A 22,602-nucleotide genomic window follows, 5' to 3' on the forward strand; every position below is an offset into this window, starting at 1 on the left:
TCCTTCTTCATTTTTTCCCACAAAAATCAATCATTCTTTCTCAAATCTCTTACATTCTCTCTATATTATTCTCTCTATTTTCTCACAATCAAAATAAGTTTCAAGTATTTAGGCAAATTTTTGGAGCAACTTTCAAGCTTCAAATTAATTCGTCAAGTATTTGGAACAATTTCTTCAAGTTTCAATATTTAATCATGGTGCACTCGTTCCATCTCCTAATTTTAATATATAATTTTTGCGTATCATTTTAGTACTTAATTTTTGTGTTTACTTTACGGGTTCTATTTTCGTATTTCATTTATGTGTTTAATTTTTATGTTAACTTTTTAAATTTAATTTCGTATTTAAATTATGGCTCCTAAAAATGTATTTAGCATGTTTTAAAAAAGTAGTAAATGTGATAGTAGTAGTAATCCTTATCCTAGTCCTAATCCTAATCCCTCTCCTAGAATTAGAAAACATATAGATGAAATGACTCATGTTGATGAAATTTTATTTTTCCAACCCCGCATGTTATAATATTAATTTCGGAGAACAACTAGATCATGAAACTTTACAAAGACAATTTGGCAATGATATTTTTATTGAGGACGAAGAAAATGAGGATGAAGAAACTGAGGAAGAAGAATTCGATGAAACACCCACTAGTCCCGCAACACAAGCTCCAACTCAGAGTCAATCTCGGTCTGGAGCTTTACCCCCTGTATCTCCTGTAAGAGATAGGCGTAAGGTTGAACGTACCAAAATATCATTTGTGTAGAAATTTTTTAAACATGATAAAGTCAATGAACGTGCTATATGTGAAAAATGTAAGTAACAATTTGTACATACCAAAAGTGGTGGGACGGGAGGTTTAAAGGGACTTGTTCGTAAAATTTATGAGAATTTAGCAATTCAAGAAAATGAACAACCATCTCTCGAAGCCTGTCAAGTTAACATATATTCTTATGCTAGATCAATATTTGATAAATATAAATCTATGGAAACAACAAGTAGTGAAACTGCTCCTTCTACTTCTATGGCTAGAGTAGAAGTTCTATAGGAAGGTATGTATGATATAATATGTTTTGATTCCTCTATTGGTGATGAACTTGATTCTTATCTTAATCAAGGTTTGGAAAGTATTAAAGATGAAGAAGGCAACAAACAACTTTTGGCATGCTGGAGGGAGTGTGACAAGGCTTTTCCAACACTTTCAATAATGGCCCGAGATATTCTGACCATTCAAGCATCATCAGTAGTATCAGAGAGTGCTTTTAGCGTGGTAAGATTTCAAATCGGAGATCATAGACATTCATTAGCGGATGACAGCCTAGAGATTTTCGTATTATTCAGCGATTGGATTAATTCAGAAAGAAGAAATCTTGTTTTTGAAAAATTAACCACTAAGGAAGAAGAAGAATACAATGAGATACTTAGCACTGGGAGCGATGACGGCATGGAACTCATGGAACATCAATCAACATTGCCAATTCCAGAACAATGTCTGAGAGAAATTATAGATAAGTTACAACGAAACTATATAGAAGCTTACAAATATTAGTATGATGATTTGTAATTGGCTACTAGTTCAAACAGAACCCTTCCTAGAAAGTGGCTGCGTAGATTAGGTGCTCTTCAAAAGAATTATATTTGTATGTGAAATTTTAAAGTTCTATTAATAAAATAAAAGATTCTAAGCCTTGAATTCTTTTTATGAATTGTCTTACACTCTTACTTAGTTACTTAATGGCTTGAAATTATATTAAATAAAATACAACTCTATTACAATTACTAAAATATTTCATTACAAATCTTTTTTTTAATATTTTATAATTCTTTACTTAGTTTTTTTAATCATTTATTAAGTTTTAAGTTTATTAAATAAGTCAAAAAACTAGCCGTTGCAAACTTTAAAATCGTAGTCATTATAAAAAAACTAGCTATTGCCAAACTTAATGCTTAAATAATTAATTTTGGCCCGTGAACCGTCCCGTTCCGTCCCGTTGTACAGTCTCTCCCTCTTTCCTCTTTCCCGCTCACGTATTGGCAGAAAAAGAACAAAACCACTTTCAACCAGCTCTTCATTGTTCCGTTAGCTGCCCTCCCATACCTAAAATATTAGCACTGAAAAATATAAGGATGTAGATTGTAAAATAAATTGGTTTGTACTGTTCAATGCATCTAATTTTTAAATAAATTGAAAATCAAATTCTTAATCATCGGAGCAGGGGATGTAGATTGTGCGTTTTGAGCTTGCAGGAGAAAACTAGCTTAAAACTCTAATTGGTACAGATTTTCTTTTGAGTCATAAGTTTTCATTCAAATAATAATTCCTGGTTCGCGCACAGCAAATGCCAAAAACAGGTTATTTGGGATTACACTTTCCTCTCACAGTAACTAAAGCACATACGAAGTTAAGCAATCAATGAATGTGCATATAAATACAAGTCAATTAGGATCAACTTGTGATTAAAGTTTGCAATGAAAGAAGATTCATCGCCTCAAGATTAAGAGCATGAAAGATTGTAATACATTTTTTTTTATAAAACTCCACGTGATCATGGTAACAACTTATTTTATAACCCTCCATTGGTTGCGCCATTGAGGCTCATTTAAGGTTGAATTTAAAATTTTGAGTTCTCCAAAATAACATTCATTTCGAGCAGAGTGTTGTAAAAATAGATTGGATACATCTCAGATACTTCTCTTACAGTCAATCATTCCTAAAGTCAAGACATTGAAGACAGTAAAGGGGAATCTGCTATCTGATTGCCCTGTAGGCCCCATCTCCATTAAAGTATTAGCCAGTGCTTCTTTCCGCTGATTAGATCTGTGGAATCCAACCTTAAAGGGAAACTCCACTCTATGAATCCTATAAGATACATGTGTCGTAGAGAAATTTTTAAACTCGATTTCAACTACGAACTTTGACTCTAAACTAGCCCAAATCACCTCCAATCTTCCTCAATTTTTGTATATTGTTTCATTTATATGTTTTCAACTGGGAAAATGACCCTCTTTAGCCCTTCAAAATTTTAATAGCCCATATTTTTCTCTATTGACATGAGACATCTAATAGCCCGAAATGTCTATTTTGTATATTTTCTGTATAGTAACAGTCTATTTTGTATATATTTTGTATAGTGACAATCTATTTAGTATATTTTTTGTATAATGACAATCTATTTTGTATAGTCACAGTCTATTGTATATAAATTGTATACTGACAGTTTATTTAGTATATATTTTGTATAGTGACAGTCTATTTAGTATATTTTTTGCATATATTTTGTATAGTGACAATCTATTGTATATAAATTGTACAATAATAGTCTATTTTGTATATTTTTTTGTAAGTGACAGTCTATTTTGTATATACCTTCCACCATATTCCTGCCTTGTACACTACCACTTACCAAGACATAATTGAAAAATCAAATGACCAATTGATATATGAATTTAAAAGTTATAACCAGAATTATATCTTCTTTTCATAAATTTCCTTTTTTTTCTAATTTGATGAAACCATGAAAGCCAAAAAAGATTATAGTTTGTCAAGAAAATAATGAAAATAATTGTATGGTCCCTCACAAAATTTGCCAATTGGCAACATTGGTGATTGATGTAATTCTCCTTAACTCATACTTCCAATGTTTTCGGTGGGAGTATTATTTATTGACACTAAAACCCAAAATTCTTGCAAATGAAAAATAATGTAAATGGTTATACGTGTCCTCTGGCAAATTGCCGTGCTTCATGGTTAAACAAACAAATAAAAAGAGCAAAATTCTTAAAAATAGAACTCCACAACTACTTGTTTCACTGAAAAGCAGAACAAGCCTTAAGATTTCACCAGAAAATTCATAAAACCTCAAGATATTTTTCTGCAAGATTTTACCTATAACCAATAAAGAAAATATCTTTATAATCCTCAAATAAAACTACGTCTTCCACCCCCTTCTGCTCCGATCATCTTGTTGATCATTCTTATTTTGTGGGATATTTGAAATTTTTGGGAAAAAATAGAAAATTTGTTGAAGAAAAACATGTTTTTTCTTATAAATTTTTCTTACTCCAATTGATGAGAAAACAGGGGAAAGAGAAAGGACATAGTTAAATCCTTTGTTTGTCAATATCGGTAGGCAGCTGCTGTCCATTCCGACAAACTCCAGTTTGTTAATTTCGGTGGCTAGCCGCTAGAATTATTTTTGGGCTATAAAATGTATATTATAATTTTTTGCTATCGGATATTATAAGTTTGGCCAGAGGGGCTATAAATGAATTTTGCTCAAATTTCAACCATTATCCATAAAAAACTCTTTTTGTTGAATTCAAACTGTCCAAATCACCACCTCCAATCTCTTTCAAATCTTGTATATTGCTTATTTTCAACGAATTTCAACCGTACTTATTTTAAAATATTATTTTTTGCCTAGGTATTGTGAATGTTGTGTATCATTAGTAATTTTTTATAGCTATTTTCGGTAGCATAACTTGATGGATAGTAATTCGGTAGGATTTTTGTTTAGAGCTCTATGTCAATAGTCCATGGTATAACCGTTATGGATATATCTCGAATTAAAGAGTTGAACATTAGCTTCGAATGGTATTATTTCTACCACTTGAATCTGCATTATATATGACGATGCTCTTTCTTTTCTATTTTTCAAACTGTCAGTTTACTCAATATTGATTTTTCTAACGTATTTCTTCTCATGGAATCTACTCTGTGTACAATAATCTTTCAATGATATAAGATAGTGCATATGCATGATATTGATATGTTCAAGAATGAACAATTTTTTTTTTTTTTTAAAAACAAAATGAACACTTACGAATTATACGTGTGTTAGATTTTTACTATTTTGTTAGTGGTGATGGAGTTCTATTTACCTTTTTGTCAGTCAAATAATAATTTTATTAGACTATAGATTTTGCAAAAACAATTGAAGTACTAGAGTTATAATACATTTTTTACGTAGTTTGAAGTATGTAAATGCTATTTTAAATTCAGAAAAATTAATATTTGTCATATTATGTATTTAAAACCATGTGTTACGAATGCTATACTTATTTTTCTACATGGAGAGGTTAATAATATCTGGACATTATGCAAAAAAAAATTATGAAATTTGACTTGACCTTGAGTGAAATAACTTCATATAAAAGCAAAAGATTCCACATGTAAGTTCAGTTGGAACTTTAACTAGCATCCCTTTCTTCTTCTTTTTATTGATATTTGACTCTTTCTTCTTCAGCTATCTTTCTAACATATCCCAAGCTTCCTCATGTGAAACATGATTACATGACAATTCCACTGAAGTATTGAAAAACTTTGTCGTAAAAATTTTCGTAACATAAATAACTCTAGAATATGGATGTACCGATAAAAGATATTTTCATATGCCGTAAAACTCCCTCTTGCTCTTGCAGAATATATATATATATATATATATATATATATATATATATATATATATATAAAAGCTGAAATTAATTATTTACCCACAGTTCTGTGAGTCCTCTTCTACGCTTTTAGTTTGTTGTATTCCTAAAGTTACATTAATATAGGTAGTATACTTCTTACAAGTTGGAGTGATACATTTTAACTACATCTGGATCATTTCAGGAAAGTAAAGGAAAAAAGCAATACTAAAGTCCACCATTTTGATAAATATATTAATTCCTTCTTACACTTTCCTCTAAGTCCCACTTTAATTTGATTTCACTTCTTTTATGTTTCTTTGTTGGTATTTTTTCTCTGTCTAATCCCCATTTAGTAATTGGGGAAGAGAAATGACAGCTCCTTGGTGTGATAAGGCTGATTTGAAAAGAAAGAATCATGGTCATCGAAGATTTCAAGTTCTATTTTGTTTTTGAAAAATAAAAAGTATACCAATTTTGAATATTTGATTACTTAATTTTCATTAACTAGATTAAAAATGATGCATTATGAAGCTAAAACTTTTTGTGCGTGACATGAACATTAGAATAGAAAAAGTGAGGCTTGAATTTTATGTAAAAGAGTAATCAACATTAAGAAGACAATTATACCAACCAAAGAACAATTGATATTGTCATAGTTGAAGAATATGGAGTCTATATTGGAGCAATATACCAACATTTAATTGATAGTGTTATTGCTAGAAGAAGAATGGAGATACTTTGTTGGAGAGTATGCCTTTTGACTTTACTCATAAAAGCTCCCATGCTACGTGAGAATGCTAGATATTAGTATACTTAAATTAGTAATTTATAACTAAATCAAATATTTTTGGGATATGTATGCATTAACTAAATATGTATATATATGTTATGTGCAGAGAAGCTTGTGTGTATATATATATATATATATATATATATATATATATATATATATATTAAGAAAGATAACATATACACGCAATGTATATTATAAATGGAATAACCACTGCTTTTCCTCCAATCTATCTATTAAAATTGCAGTCATTTTCCTTGCCAAACTTCATATAATGGGTGGGTGGCATTTTGAATTTTGCTATTGGTTTCATAGAAGTTGAATGAAGCTCCTGTTGTGATGTTATTATGTTAAACCCCCAATATCAAAACGAAGCTTTCTTTTTGTGAAATCTACACAAAATTCCCATTTGGACCAAACTAATTACCCGCCCCCAAACTTATTACTACAATATATACCCATGCGGTCCAACACAATTACCTCCAATCTTGCCACGGACTTCAAGCCAACGTAAATCCAGAAAGTAAGCCACATCTGAGAATCTACAAAAATTTACTTTGCTAGGTATCTTTATCTATATTTATATCTATATGTGGTTCATTTAAAAGTCTAGGAATGCATGGATTTTTATGATGAGCGGGGTGCATCTTAAATATCTTATGTCGAAGCTTATGTTTGATTTCCTTGAATTTTTGGATGGCCAAATACACAGGCGGCCGCCCCTCAAATCTTTGTAATTTTGTATCTTTCCTTTTCAAATATGGACACGTGGATGTGAAGGTGATAGCTAGTTGCGTTTTGCTCGACACCTATCTATGGAGGTGAAGACGAAGCTATGGAGTTTGCTCAACAGCTGCGTTTTACTGCTGCTACTGTAATTGTAATATTGTATACATTTATATCGAAACTATACTGTCAGAGTATACGGTTGAAGGTTTTGTTATTTAAGATGAAATAGTCTTAAAATGAGGGTGAATGGGAAATGGAGGGAAAATAAAATTTTTGAGTAAAATTTTAAGTTTCTCCCTCTTGACAATGAGACATTGTCCCATATTGGAAGAGGAAAAGATTTTTGGTGGGTATATATATAATTGCTCTTCTTGTAGCTCTTAAAGAGTTAAGAAGAAAGCAAGCCTCGCGCCGTCGTCGTCGCTCGGCTTCGGATTTGATTAACAGATTTTCTGAGTTTCTACTCCTTCGTTCTGCATTGTTTACACCAGTGTGTGATTCATTCTATCCTGGGAGGAAATAATCCATTACCTTGGGTACTAGGAGGGGATTAAATTCTTTAAGAAAACACTCGAATTAATTACTGTTTCATTACGATAACTTATATTTTGCAGAATTATTATTTACAAATACAGCAATATTGGCGGGACTAACAATCTTAAGGAATTTAATATTTATTTCTGTATTTGTGTTATTCTTATTATTCTGCAAACTAAAACCTTTGTGGTTTTGTGTACTCCCGTTTTGGAGAGTAAAGCCTTCGTGGCGTTTTGTTGGAGATTAAAATCTACGTGATTTTTACTCCAGTTTGAAAACGTATATTAAACGTTTGTTTGTGTCATTTCTTTTTTACAGTAAAAAAAAAAATGACGACTGAAAGCGAAAACCAAGCTGTTCCGACGGTGACTGCCAACGCATCGACAAGCCGAACACCGGTAGAAAAACCCGAAAATTTTTTTGGGATTGATTTCAAGCGGTGGCAGCAGAAGATGTTCTTCTACTTAACTACGTTATGTCTACAGAAGTTCATCAAGGAAGATGTTCCTGATCTGCCAGATAAAGCCAGAGAATGAACGCTTTATCGTGATTGAAGCGTGAAAGCATTCTGATTTTTTATGCAAGAATTATATTCTTAGCGGACTGGATGATAATCTGTATAATGTATACAGTAGCGTGGAGACGTCAAAAGAATTGTGGAATGCGCTTGAAAAGAAATATAAAACTGAAGATGCCGGGATGAAGAAATTCGTTGCCGCAAAATTTTTGGACTACAAAATGGTAGATAGCAAGTCTGTTATTACCCAAGTCCAGGAATTGCAAGTGATTATTCATGATCTACTTGCTGAAGGTCTTGTCATCAATGAAGCATTCCAAGTAGCAGCAATGATTGAGAAGTTGCCTCCGTTGTGGAAGGACTTCAAAAATTATTTGAAACACAAACGAAAGGAAATGTCCCTTGAAGATCTCATTGTTCGGTTGAGAATCGAAGAGGACAATAAAGCTGCTGAAAGGAGAGGCCGTGGAAATTCAACAATAATGGGAGCAAATATTGTTGAAGATAACAAAAAGAGGAAGAAGGCTTCTGGTCCGAAATACAACCCAAGCAAGAAGCGGTTCAGTGGAAACTGCTACAACTGTAAAAAAATCGGACACAAATCTACGGAGTGTCGTGCTCCGAAGAAAGACAAGAAAAGGGGTCAAGCAAACATGGTAGTAAAGCATGATGATGTTGATAACTTGTGTGCCATGCTTTCTGAATGTAACTTGGTAGGAAATCCTAAACTGTGGTGATTTGATTCAGGAGCCACTCGCCATATTTGTGCAGTTAGAGAAGCTTTTGCTACTTATGCTCTTGCTGGACCCGGAGAGACAGTTTATATGGGAAATACTTCAACAGCAAAAGTTGAAGGATATGGGAAGATATTTCTGAAAATGACTTCTGGCAAGGTCATGACTTTGAACAATGTCCTTCATGTTCCCGAAATGAGAAAGAATTTAGTCTCTACTGGACTTCTTGTTAAGCACGGTTTTAAGTGCATTTTTGTGTCCAACAAGGTTGTCATAAGTAAGAATGAAATATTTGTAGGAAAAGGTTACCTCACCGAGGGTCTTTTCAATCTAAATGTAATGGTTGTGGAAAACAATAATAATATTTCAGCTTCTTCTTACTTACTTGAGTCAAATAATTTATGGCATGTACGTTTGGGTCATGTCAATTATAAAACCTTGCGGAAAATGATTAACTTGGAAGTACTGCCTAAGTTTGAATGCGAAAAATCAAAATGTCAAACATATGTGGAATCTAAGTATGTTAAACATCCTTATAAGTCAGTTGAAAGGAATTCAAATCCTTTAGACTTAATTCACACAGATATTTGTGACATGAATTCAATACCATCTCGCGGTGGAAAGAAGTATTTCATAACTTTTATTGACGATGGTACTCGATATTGCTATGTTTACTTACTGAATAGTAAAGATGAAGCAATAGATGCATTCAGGCAATACAAAAATGAAGTTGAAACGCAACTTAACAAGAAAGTAAAAATGATAAGAAGTGATAGGGGTGGTGAATATGAATCTCCTTTTGAAGAAATATGTTTAGAATATGGAATTATTCATCAAACAACAGCCCCTTACACGCCCCAATCTAATGGGATTGCGGAAAGAAAGAATCGCACATTAAAGGAGATGATGAACGCATTGTTGATAAGTTCTGGTTTGCCATAGAACTTGTGGGGGGAAGCCATTCTTACGACTAATCGAATATTAAATCGAGTGCCCCATAGCAAAACACAATCCATTCCATATAAAAAATGGAAAGGAAGGAAGCCCAACTTGAATTATTTTAAAGTGTGGGGGTGTTTGGCAAAAGTGCAAGTTCCTAAACCCAAAAGGGTAAAGATAGGACCGAAAACCGTTGATTGTGTTTTCATAGGATATGCGACAAATAGTAAAGCATATCGATTTCTGGTTCATAAATCAGAAAATCCCGACATTCATAATAATACGGTTATAGAATCAGATAATGCTGAGTTCTTTGAAAATATATATCCGTATAAAAAGGAATGTGAGTCGTTTGGTGAAGGATCTAAACGACCTCGGGAAGAAACAAAAGAAAGTATATGTAATCAGGAGGATCCAAGACGTAGTAAACGTCAAAGAACGTCTACTTCATTTGGACCAGATTTTGTGACTTTCTTATTGGAGAATGAGCCTCAAACATTTAAAGAAGCTATGACTTCTTCCGAATCATTGTTTTGGAAAGAGGCAGTCAATAATGAAATAGAATCCATATTGAACAACCATACATGGGAATTGGTTGATCTTCCTCCTGGAAATAAACCTTTGGGTTCTAAATGGATTTTTAAAAGAAAAATTAAAGATGATGGCACTATTGATAAATTCAAGGCAAGACTCGTAGTCAAAGGGTATAGACAACAAGAAGGTCTAGACTACTTTGATACATACTCTCCAGTTATAAGAATTATGTCCATACGGATGTTAGTAGCATTAGCTGCAGTGTATGGTCTTGAAATTCATCAAATGGATGTTAAGACGGCCTTCTTAAATGGAGAGTTGGAGGAAGAAATTTACATGGAACAACCTGAAGGGTTTGTGGTTTCAGGTAAAGAAAAGAAGGTATGTAGACTTGTTAAGTTTCTTTACGGACTAAAACAAGCACCCAAATAATGGCATGCGAAATTTGACCAAACAATGTTGTCAAATGGTTTTAAGATAAATGAATGTGATAAATATGTGTACATTAAAATTGTTCCAAATCACATAGTCATTGTTTGCCTATATGTGGATGATATGTTGATAATGAGTAATGACATTGCCAACATAAATGCTACTAAGCGTATGCTCAATAGCAAGTTTGATATGAAAGACTTGGGAGTTGCTGATTTAATTCTGGAAATTAAGATCCATAAGACTCCTCAAGGTCTGGCATTGTCACAATCTCATTATATTAAGACAGTACTTGAAAAATTCAAGCACTTGGGCTTTAAAGTTGCAAAGACTCCAATTGACGTGAATCTTGCATTAGCAAAGAATAAAGGCCAAAGCATATCACAATTGGATTATGCTCGTGTGTTGGGATGCTTAATGTATATCATGAATTGTACACGACCAGATATAGCTTGTGCTATAAGTAAACTGAGTCGATATACGAGCAATCCAGGCCAATCTCATTGGATGGCAATGAAACGAGTTTTGGGATATTTAGAACATACCCAGAACTTTGAATTGCACTACAGTAATTTTCCTGCGGTGATTGAGGGATACTGTGATGCAAATTGGATCACCGGTTCAACTGATTCTAAGTCCACGAGTGGATATGTATTCACTATTGGTGGAGGAGCGGTATCTTGGAAGTCGTCCAAACAAACATGTATTGCCCGCTCTACAATGGAGGCTGAATTCATAGCCTTAGATAAAGCCGGTGAAGAAGCTGAATGGCTCCGGAATTTCTTGGAAGACATTCCATTTTGGCCCAAACCGTTGGCACCAATATGCATACATTGTGATAGTCAAGCGGCAATTGGAAGGGCTGGGAGCATTATGTATAACGGTAAATCTCGTCATATACGACGAAGACATAAAACCGTTAGGCAATTACTCTCTAGAGGAATTATCACGATTGACTATGTAAAGTCAAGTGATAATGTGTCGGATCCACTTACAAAAGGCCTAACTAGAGAGGTAGTTGAGAAATCATCAAGGGGAATGGGGCTATGGCCGAGAACAAGTCATTGTGGCGGTAACTCTACCTAGAAGACTAGAGATCCCAAGATCTAGGTTCAAGGAGATCAAACAAAGTCATTAATGATGGTTCAACATTGTCAAATAAAATTTTAGTCCGTTCTCGTGATGAGACAATGTTCAGTACCAAGGATAAAGCATTAAGGCTTTTTAATGATTTCTAAATTTGATACGGGGTATATCAAATAGTGTATCTACAGGATGACACGTTTAGGAATCACCTATGTAAGTGTGAAGTGTTAGCCGCTTCAAGGAGAACTTTGTAAGGTCAGTTCTCTACGCACTTATGAAACCAGGCGGTGTTCATGGCTGAAACGAACACAACAATGAGAACCAAAGACGGTTAAGGGTTGATTGTGTGACTTATGGTTGTCTAGGTATACACCAAAGAACGACGGTTTAAAGATATCAAATCTACCGATTGACCGAGTATATCCGACATAAGTTTACTACGGAAAGTTCAAAGGGAAACCTACTTATCTAGATGCGATTAATCCTTGCTTGTAAATCACACAGTTTTTCCATGCATACTTCCGTGATATAGCCATTCCCCATTCATGTGGGGGATTGTTGAAGGTTTTGTTATTTAAGATAAAATAGTCTTAAAATGAGGGTGAATCGGAAATAGAGGAAAAATAAAATTTTTGAGTAAAATTTTAAGTTTTCCCCTCTTGACAATGAGACATTGTCCCATATTGGAAGATGAAAAGATTTTTGGTGGGTATATATATAATTGCTCTTCTTGTAGCTCTTAAAGAGTTAAGAAGAAAGCAAGCCTCGCGCCGTCGTCGTCGTCGCTCGCTCGGCTTCGGCTACGGCTTCGGATTCGGATTCGGATTCGGATTCGGTCAAATGATCGATTGATTGATTAATTTTTTGGACCAAATTTATTTGTTAATAGTAAATATTAACGTAAGATTATCCGCATTTGTAACGGATATTTTTCAATCCGTGTATTGACCACCAGCTGCAATAGCAGCCGCCTAATGCTCTTCCCACCATGAATGTGCTTGCTCCACAAACAAGTGCTTGCTCCACAAACAAGCTAATGCATGCTCCACCATGGAGGGTGGACGATTGTTCTTCTTTAACACTGACTACTATATATATGTGCAACAGCTGTTGAAGAAAGACACACACAATACACAAGACACAAAACTGAAAACGCTCAACAGATTTGGCTATACATTGCACTCCTTCCTCTCAGCATTTCCATACGATTTTTTGAGTTTCTACTCCTTCGATCTGCATTGTTTTAACTTCAAACAAAGTAACTGTAAGTGTGATTTGCTACCGAACTTTGTGTTCGCTGAAACACTGAGGTTTGAAGTACCGCTACACCAGTGTGTGATTCGTTCTATCCTGGGAGGAAATAATCCATTACCTTGGGTACTAGGAGGGGATTAAATTTCTTAAGGAAACACTGTGAATTCAGTGGGCTCGAATTAATTACTGTTTCATTACGATAACTTATATTTTGCAAAATTATTATTTACAAATACAGCAATATTGGCGGGACTAACATATACAACTATACTGCAACACTATATTATAATAATATACATATGCCGAAACAGTATCACCATACACTGCAAGAGCGTATTGCAACAGTATAATATAATAGTATACATATATATCAAAACGGTAGATGGGTAGGGTCAGGGAAATTATTTTGTATGGGTAGAATTAGGTTAATTAATTCTAGTATATACACTGTTGCAGTATAATATATACTTTTAGAGGGTCGTTTGGTTGGGAAACAGTTATCACATGATTAGTAATCCCGGTATTTACCCTCCCATAGGGATAAAAATAATACTACAACCCGGAATAACTAATCCCGAAATTAGTTATACTATAATTTTATCTCAACCACACGCGGGATAACTTCATCTCAAATTTAATTCGAAATTAGTTATTCCATATCCCTTGTACCAAATGAGCCCTTACAATATATTATATACTGTAGACCTACCCATATTACAATATACCCATTTCGGTATATTTGTATACTATTACAGTATAGGTAAAGTATAATTATATACTTTTAATAGTATCACATATATTATAGCGATATAAATATTTTGGGCCGCATAGGTATAAATGAAAAGTGGGTAGAAACCGGATAATTATTTTGCTTTGTATAGGTAGATCGCATGATTTCCCCCTCATATTACTAATCTCATATGCCTAAGTATCTTTAGGTGAAATAAGCCTTATAACTAAAAGAACATTTGTAACGAGCTATACAACCACGAAACCCGCGGAGAACTTGTTACAACTTTAATCTCTTTCATTTGGGAAAATAACTATGTGATTAGATCGCATTCCACAACATTCTAATCCTGTCCCCACTCCAAAGAAAAAGAAACAACAAAGAATGAAAAGTATGACATTCTACCACTAAAACAAATTAAGGCTATCATAGCAACTTATCCAACCATCCATGATATAAGAAGAGTTGAGAAGAAACCTTCACTTCTAAGTGCATAGTATTTTCTGCGGAACTACAAGTAATGTTATACTCAAAATATACATAAGCTAAGGGATATTATCATCCCATTACAGATTGCTTGAAGCCATGGCTGGAGAATAGTGAGGGCGGACAAGTTGCAAATCCCCGATTATCAATACGCTGGTCTTCTTCTTCTTTGGTCCCCGTAGGGTCCTTCCTCCTCCTTATCCTTCAAGAAGCCTAGGATGACAAGAAAGACGAAAAGGAAGAACCCACCTGCCCAATGGACTCCGCCACCCCCACCTGCCCAATGGCCTCCGCCACCCCCACCCCCACCCCAACCCCCACCTCCACACCCACCCATGCCGCCGCCATCATCACGAGGGGTAAATCCAGCCCCACCACCGTCTAGATCAGGAGATTTTACCTTCCCTGCATTCAACCCAGACATATCAACTTCAAATGATACTTTGCACAGGATCGTTATACAGAATATAAGCATGGCTGCTCATTTTTGGGGGATAAAATTAAAGGGCAGCCCGGTACACTAAGCTCCCGCTATGCGTGGGGTCCGGGGAAGGGACGGACCACAAGGGTCTATCTAGAAAAAAAAATTTGAAACTGAAAATTGCTGAAAAAGATTGGTTAAGGGATAAACTGATGTTATGATCTTTCTACCAGTTTTTCAAAAAGCGAAAAGCTCAAAAAAGTGATAAGGTCCAACGGGCCAGCAGCACAAAGCGAGAAGTTCCTTTCTGATAAGAACGAGAAGCGAGATGAAGCCCATGCTTCTTTGAAATAAAGTGCACAATGAAAATTTAAAAAAGGTAACAGTGAAGACAGCTAAAAGGTAATATATAGATTGTTTTATTTCCGTTCATTTTGTTCCACCAGTTTATGTAAAGAACTTGAAAAAATTACCTGGTGCAACTGTAATGGTTGAATTTTCCCTTGTAAGAGTCTGCGTCTGGCCTTCAGTTGCACATCTGGCATTCTGCATTAAATGCAAAATTGAAAGGTTGAACAGGTAAATGGAAAACCAAAAACTGAATGCAAGCAGTAGTAATCGCAGCAGCAGCATCAAGAACATCAATATAGATAAGTGATGAGGTCCTAATTCCCATTGTTATTTTTAGATTAAATTTTTTTTTTTTTTTTTTTTGATAATCGTGGTGTCCGGGCCAGCTTGCGCGCACCTCGACTAACTCCACGGGATACCTGCCACCTCCCACCCGCAACAGGTACCAGGTAACTCTATCCACCAAGGCTTGGATAGATGAGAAGAAATCACCTAGTATTTGCATCCGCTGGGATTTGAACCTGAGACCTCATGGTTCTCACCCACTTCATTGACCACTAGGCCACACCCTTGGGTGCTTAGATTAAATGTTTGGTAGATCCTATTTCCAATTGTCTGTAACAAGAAATGCATTAAACTACCACTTTCAAGTAACAAACAAGGATATATTTCCGCATTTTACCAATCCATATCTATAAACGAGTGGCAAGTAGAGAGGCTAATCAACTTGAGTTTAGGGTCCTTGTTTTAATGAGTGCAGTTGTTTCCAATATACTGACTGCAGAATCCTGCTTGGCATGCTGAAGGAGACATAGTCCAATGTGATAACTTATGCCATGAGCAGCGACTTGCTAGCATTCTGAAGCTTCTCACAGAAAAAATCGCACAAAATAAATATATAAGACATAACAAGACTGACCCACTAAAATCATTAGGGGCATTAAATTATCTAAACCGGGCAATGCTAGCAGTTACACAAACAGTAGTACCCAAAGAAATGTTACCAGAGCAGCAGCACATACTATTAAAGCACGCTTTTCTTGAACAGTTCATATCAAGTGTCTTCCATTGTTAATAAATTGAGACTGCATGCCAAGCGGCTGGAGGCCAACAGATACTATTGGCTTGAATTGCTTCAGGTATTCAGCCTCTGCTCTCACTGTGAAAACGACATTCAACGATTAACAACATAGACAGCACAAGCTGCAGGATGAGCAGCAATTCTTCAAATGGTTTTGCCAACAATGGATTTTAAAGTATCAAATCTTTTGACGACATTGTTGTCAAACCTTAAGCATAAATGTCCGATTCAGTTACTTCAAAACCTAACACCATCACATCAAGTCAACCAGAAAATCAAACATGAGTTTTTTAAAATTTTAAGTGTTTCTTTTAACAAGTAAACTCAAAGACAAAAGCTTTTGACTTATAGGCAAAGGATGCATCTTAGACTTCCAAGGAGTTGAACAACACCAAATACAAGAAATCTAGATGATAAATCATAAGCCAAAATTTCCACTTTTGCTGATTTGCAGTAAGAAAGTATTTCATCATGTTGGTGACTGCAAATTTATGTTTCCATGGAGAGAGAAAGAGAGTGCTAAAACAGTCAAAAATTATATGCAGAACAGCAACTCCAATATTACTAAAGGATCATTGCTTCATGTTACGTTCTGACTGACGTAATTCCTACAGCACATACGTAGCAATGGCTATTCAGATACTCTTACATCTAATGCGGCAAAGGCTTCTCAGCGAGATAACAACAAGAGAAGCTGATATATAGTGTTTGACATGATCAAAAGATATGAAAGTTTTCACCGTGTGCTCCTAATTACATGGAAAATACATTCCTTTAAAATACACGCGGAGGTACTTTTAACCAATTCTTCAATTTAATAGTACTCTCTCTCTCTCTTCCCCCTTCTGTACCTTCTTCTTTCTACTTCTAATGGTCACAAGACAGACCGCCGGCGACGACTCTCCGGCCAGGTGAGGTCCCCCTTTCCCTTCCTTCTGACTTTCCTTCTCTCTCTCTCTCTCCCCTTCTTCTTCTTCTCTCTCTACCCCTTTTCTGGTCAGAGACTCGGTGCCAGCGACAATCCCCGTCGCTGGCGTCTGACTTCTCCTTCCTTCTCTTCTTCTTCTTCTCTCTCTTCTTTCTTCTCCACCTTCTCTGGTCAGCGTCCGGCCCCGGTGTAGTACCGCGTCGCCGCTGCTGTCCCCTCTTTCTTTCTCCTAATTTCTCTTTTTCTTCTCTCTCCCTCTTCCTCGCTTCCCCCTTTTCCTTTCTGTCCAACGACAGGCGCCGGCAGCAATTCCCGTCCGCCTGTTCTTCTGTTTTGTTCTTTTGTGTGGTGTATGTGTTTTAGGTACACATTTACAGGGGTCTACGAAGTTGCGCTAGAGGGGAGCTCTGGTTGCGTCAGTGACGCCGCGTGGCGGAGCGTGGGTAGCTGGGAATCTTTCAAGGCTGGAGCTACAACATCGCCTTGTCACCTCCGATTACATTCCAGGTTCTACCTTTCGGGAGTTGGTACCTGAGTACCTCCTATTCACTTGTCGATCTTGTCTCTTTCCTTGTAGCCAATTAAAATTGCGCTAGTTAAAGTGCAGTGTCTGCGTACTTATCTGTATTACCGACTACTACTAGTGCCACTTAACTTTAGTCTTTATTCTTTTTTGACTCTTTGCCTGCCATAGTGATAGTGTTAGCTTAGTATATCCTAGATTATAGCGACTGTAGTGCATGATGGTAGAGTAAGGTCATGTCCTCGGGTCAGGCAAGGGGGCGAGTGGTAGGGGGGTAAGGGAGGCAAGGTAGCCTCTAACCTGAGAGATGGGTCCTGGAATATAGGGACTTTAACGGATAAGTCTATAGAGTTGGTAAAGATTCTCCGGAAGCGGAAGACCAATATAACCTGCGTCCAGGAAACTAGGCGGGTGAGAACCAAGGCACGGGATGTTGACGGGTTTAAACTGCGATACTCAGGAGGCGTGAGGGACAAGAATGGAGTAGGTAGTTTGGTGTATAAGGAACTCAGCGAGCTAGTGGTGGAGGTTAGGAGGGTGAACGACATGCTGATGGTTATTAAGCTAGTTGTCGGTGGGCTTACTTTAAATGTCATTAGTGCATACGCTCCTCAAGCGGGCTTGTACGTGGAGGTCAAGACCTAAGTTGCACGGACTCGGGTGCGGCCATCCGATATAAGCACGGATTCGGCAAAATCTAAATTTTAAGATTCGGGAGTGCGAATCCAAGTATGGATACGGGTGCGGGGATTCGGCTAAAAAAATACAAAATTATAAGAATAGAGCTATAAGTCCGAACTCAGAACATGACCCCTTGAATTCTTGTTTTTTCTAGAAAACAAAGCAGCAAATATGAGACAAAAGTACTACAATATTGAAGGTATGCCATTTCGCATGTCTTAAATATGTTTATTTTTAATTTTGAGAAATCAAAATCTCAATTTCCCCCCAAATTTGTCGATGAACTCAGGTCAAAGTATCCGAAGTTAATTGACCGAATCTGAGACGTAGCCCGCTCCCGCTCTCGTCCCGTGTCGAGACGGGTGCGGCACCAAAAATGAGAGTCCGCGCAACTTAGGTCAAGACGCAATTTTGGGAGGATTTGGATGAGGTGTTGCACGGTATCCCGCACACCGAGAAGTTATTCCTCGGGGGAATTTCAATAGCCACATCAGGACGTCCTCGAGGGGATATGACGTTGCGGATGGGAGCTTCGATTTTGGAGATAGAAACGACGGAGGTACTTCGCTGTTGGATTTCGCTAAAGCATTTGATTTAGTGATAGGATTTTCAGAAGAGGGATGAGCACCTAGTCACCTTCCAGAGCTCGTCAACCAAGACCCAAATTGATTACTACTCCTCAGGAAGTGCAATAGAGGTTTATGCACGGATTGCAAGGTTATTCCGAGCGAGAATCTCTCGACTCAACATAGGCTCTTGGTAATGGACTTAGAGATTAGGAGGAAGAGGAAACAAAGGGTCATGTATGGTATAAGGTTGAGAAAGAGGCAAAGTTAGAGGTAACAATAGCTAAAACTGCAGCGTTTGGCCGTTTGTATGAAGAACTTTGGGCCAAAGGCGAGGACAAGAAATTGTACAAGCTAAGCAAGGTGAGAGAGAGGAAGGACCGTGACCTGGACCAAATGAAGTGCATCAAAGATGAGGAGGGCAAAAAATTGGCGAAAGAAGCACATATTCTCAACAAAGATCGCAGACTTACTTCCATGGTCTCTTGAACGATGAGGTGGAAAGGAAAATTGTGTTGGGTGATTTAGAGCACTTCGAGAGTCGTCATGATTTTGGGTTTTGTAGGCATATAAAGGTTAAATAGGTGGAGGGGGTTATGTGTAAGTTGACAAAGATGCCCGAAGAACAAAGGTGGAGTATGATGATTCCGTTGTACAAAAACAAAGATGATATCCAAAATTGTATCAACTATATGGGTATCAAGTTGCTAAACCACACTATGAAAGCTTGGGAGCAGATGGTGGAAGTACGGGTGCAAGAATTTATGCCGGGGTGATCGACTATGGAAGCCATTCACCTTGTGAGGAGGTTGGTGGAGCAATATCGAGAGAGGAAGAGAGACTTGCATATGGTATTCATTGACCTAAAAAGCTTACGACAAAGTCCCTATAGAGGTTATTTTGAGGTTATTTGGAGATGTTTGGAGGCTAGAGGTGTGCCTGTAGTATACACTAGGGTGATTCATGATATGTATGATGGCGCTAAGACTCAAGTTAGGATAGTGGGATGAGACCGGAACATTTTCGAGTCATGATGGGGTTGCAGCAAAGATCAGTTCTTAGCCCGTTTTTATTTGTCTTGGTGATGGATGTGCTGACGTGTCCCATTCAGGGGAGGTGCCATGATGCATGTTATTTGAGGGTAATATAATTCTAATTGATGAGACACGAGGGGGGTCAACGCTAGAGTCGAAGGGTTTCAAGTTGAGCATGACTAAGACAGAACACTTGGAGTGCAAGTTTAACAACATGACTCATGAAGCGAACGTGGAGGTGAGGCTCGATACACAAGTCATTCCCAAGAGTCAAGTACCTCGAATCAATAATCCAGATAACGGGGATATTGACGAGAATGTCGAACATCGTATTGGGCGGGATGGATGAAATGGTGGTTCGCATCCGAGATTTTATGTGATAAGAATGTGCCACAGAGACTTGAAGTTAAGTTCTACAAAGTGGTGGGTTTGCCCGACTATGTTGTATGGGGCGGAATGTTGGCCTGTCAAGAAATCCTATGTCCAGAAGATGAAAGTAGAGGAAATGAGAATGCGGAGATGAATGTGTGGGCGTATTAGGAGAGATAAGATTAGGAAAGAAATATTCGGGAGGGGATAGAGTGGCCTCCGTGGAGGACAAAATGCGGGAAGCGATACTGAGATGGTACGGGCACGGGAAGAGTGCATAGATACTCCGGAAAGGAGGTGTGAGAGGTTGGCCACGGTGGAGTTGAGGAGAGGTAGATGTAGGAAGTATTGGAGAAAGGTGATTAGGCAAGACATGGCGCAACTTCAGCTTACGGAGAACATGACCCATGATAGAAGGGTGCGGAGGTCGAGGATTAAGGTAGAGGATTAGTATGTAGTCGTGTGGGTCTTTGTTTCTTGCCCGCGGTAGTAGGATTAGTCTTGTATTTTCATATTTTCTTATCGGTAGATTGTTTTTATACATGTTATTTCTTTCGCTTTGGTAGTTTTATCATTTTATCTTGTTGTTTCTGCTGCTTTGCCATCTAACCCTGAGTCGAGGATCTATCGGAAACATACCTCTCTACCTCCAAAGGGTAAGGGCAAGGTCTGCACGCACACTACCTTCCCCATATCCCACTTTGTGGAATACACCGAATTGTTGTTGTTGTAGGTACTTATTAAAAGGAATCAGTCAAGGAATATACATAAACATACCTATTGGCAATGTAGGTGCACTCATAGTGGTACTGGAATTTAACGACATCTCTTTGAAAAAGTTCCGAGTCTCCCTGACATTGTTTCCCATATTTCCACCTCCTCCATCAGTCGAAAGCTGTGATTTTGCACAACATTAGCCAGTTCTCTTAATACCAAGAGTTGCCAGATTGTACCAGTAGGTCTACCATGAAAGCTCAAGTTCAGGTAAAACACAGAGCGCGAGATTCTTAAACATAGATGGAATTATCTGTCATTATGAAAAGCAAGCACATGCCGAAATTTCACACCATCTAGGCTAATCGAAGCAAATCAACTTTTTTTTTCTCCACTCGCCTTTTCCATTTCATTGAGAAAGAGAGAACCAAAATAGCAAAGAAAGCACATAAGACACATCTAGGATCCAGTAATCAACTTCAGAATTCAGATTAAACAATTTTGACACAAATGGTCACTTATATCCGATCAATCTTCATTTTTTGCCCATAAAGAAATGGCAAGTCGAGAATACAACAACAGTTTCAGTTCCATTCGCAGAAGCCATCTATACATTACAATGGTCACTTGTATCTTTTTAACCCTTAGTGTCGTATTTCTATCTTAACTACATCCACCATGAAAATTTAATTCAATTTTAAAAATTAAGGTACAAAAAATAATTAGCATACAACGACACAACAGAAGTAAGTCAAGCTAGCTAGTTGGAGTCAGCATATGAATCCATTTATTGGGCGTGTAATTATCACAACAATATGCAGAAGACTTACAATTACAACATAGCAGAAAAATGGTAGTTCAATCAATCAAATTAAGACACAAATATTTGTTATCTTTAGTGAAGATCATTAATTGAAATTACATCACATGTTTAAAACCACACGTTAAAGGAGTATTTTCGGTAATAAAGCACAAACCTGGGGCTCAGGGCTAGAATTCGTCTGTGTCTGGGTCAAACCAAGTTTCGATATTTCTAACGTATCTGCACCAAGAGCGCCGTACTTTTCCCCTTTCATTACCGGAGCGTACATCACAGAAGACCGAGAATCAATTGACGCCTTGATAACGTTAGTTTTTGACGGAAAAACTCGCCCAACGGCCGGCAATAAATGTTGTGACGCCCTAGTTTTTAACGGAAAAGCTCGCCATAAAAGTTGTGACGCCTTAGTTTTAAACGGAAAAGCTCGCCGTACGGCCGGCAGTGGCAATAAAGGTTTGGAGAAGGTACGGATATCCATAGGCATGATTTGAAACACAGAGTGAGACATTTTTTTTGCTGTTGTGATCAAATTCAAACCTAAGGGGTGTTTGTTTTTGCAGCAATCAGTTTTCAGAAAGAAGGAACTTGGTTGGTAAAAACTTGGTGGCTGAAGCGATTTGGCTCCTAGTGGGACTTTGATTTGATGCCGTGTCCAAACTCAATGTGATGACCTGTAATACAATTGAACAAATATTTGAAGGCTCAACCGTCATTTATGTTATATATATATATATATATATATATATATATATATATATATATATATATATATATATACACACACTATAACATTATTAAAGGCACATATATGGCAAGTCATGCATATATATATACACTATAACATTATTAAAGGCACATATATGGCAAGTCATGCATGTAATTAGAGATGTCAACAGTCAACGGTTCGGTTCGGCCAGTCATTTTATAAAATTTGTAC

The 22,602-nt window shown here is 36.9% G+C and overlaps 2 protein-coding genes across 3 annotated transcripts; both read right to left on the reverse strand.

The window, feature by feature from the left end:
• Nucleotides 1-14,099: 14,099 nt before the first annotated feature.
• On the reverse strand, nucleotides 14,100-22,351 carry LOC138900727 (uncharacterized). 2 transcript variants are annotated; one of them, XM_070188191.1, is made up of 5 exons: nucleotides 21,823-22,351; nucleotides 20,909-21,026; nucleotides 15,954-16,108; nucleotides 15,072-15,144; nucleotides 14,100-14,582 (listed from the first exon to the last, which is right to left on the reverse strand). In XM_070188191.1, the coding sequence occupies exons 1-3, from the start codon at nucleotides 22,171-22,173 to the stop codon at nucleotides 15,999-16,001; spliced, it is 579 nt and encodes a 192-aa protein (XP_070044292.1). In that variant the 5' UTR covers nucleotides 22,174-22,351; the 3' UTR covers nucleotides 14,100-14,582; nucleotides 15,072-15,144; nucleotides 15,954-15,998. The 2 variants fall into 2 exon arrangements, with proteins under 2 accessions (XP_070044292.1, XP_070044291.1); XM_070188190.1 differs by having other exon boundaries at nucleotides 15,972-16,108; nucleotides 21,823-22,350.
• LOC117275831 (protein YELLOW LEAF 1, choloroplastic-like) lies at nucleotides 14,323-15,274 on the reverse strand. The gene is made up of 3 exons (XM_070189803.1): nucleotides 15,191-15,274; nucleotides 15,072-15,144; nucleotides 14,323-14,582 (listed from the first exon to the last, which is right to left on the reverse strand). The coding sequence occupies exons 1-3, from the start codon at nucleotides 15,272-15,274 to the stop codon at nucleotides 14,323-14,325; spliced, it is 417 nt and encodes a 138-aa protein (XP_070045904.1).
• Nucleotides 22,352-22,602: the final 251 nt, after the last annotated feature.

The sequence above is a fragment of the Nicotiana tomentosiformis genome, chromosome 11 (assembly GCF_000390325.3).
Source record: "Nicotiana tomentosiformis chromosome 11, ASM39032v3, whole genome shotgun sequence".
Lineage (NCBI taxonomy): Eukaryota > Viridiplantae > Streptophyta > Magnoliopsida > Solanales > Solanaceae > Nicotiana > Nicotiana tomentosiformis.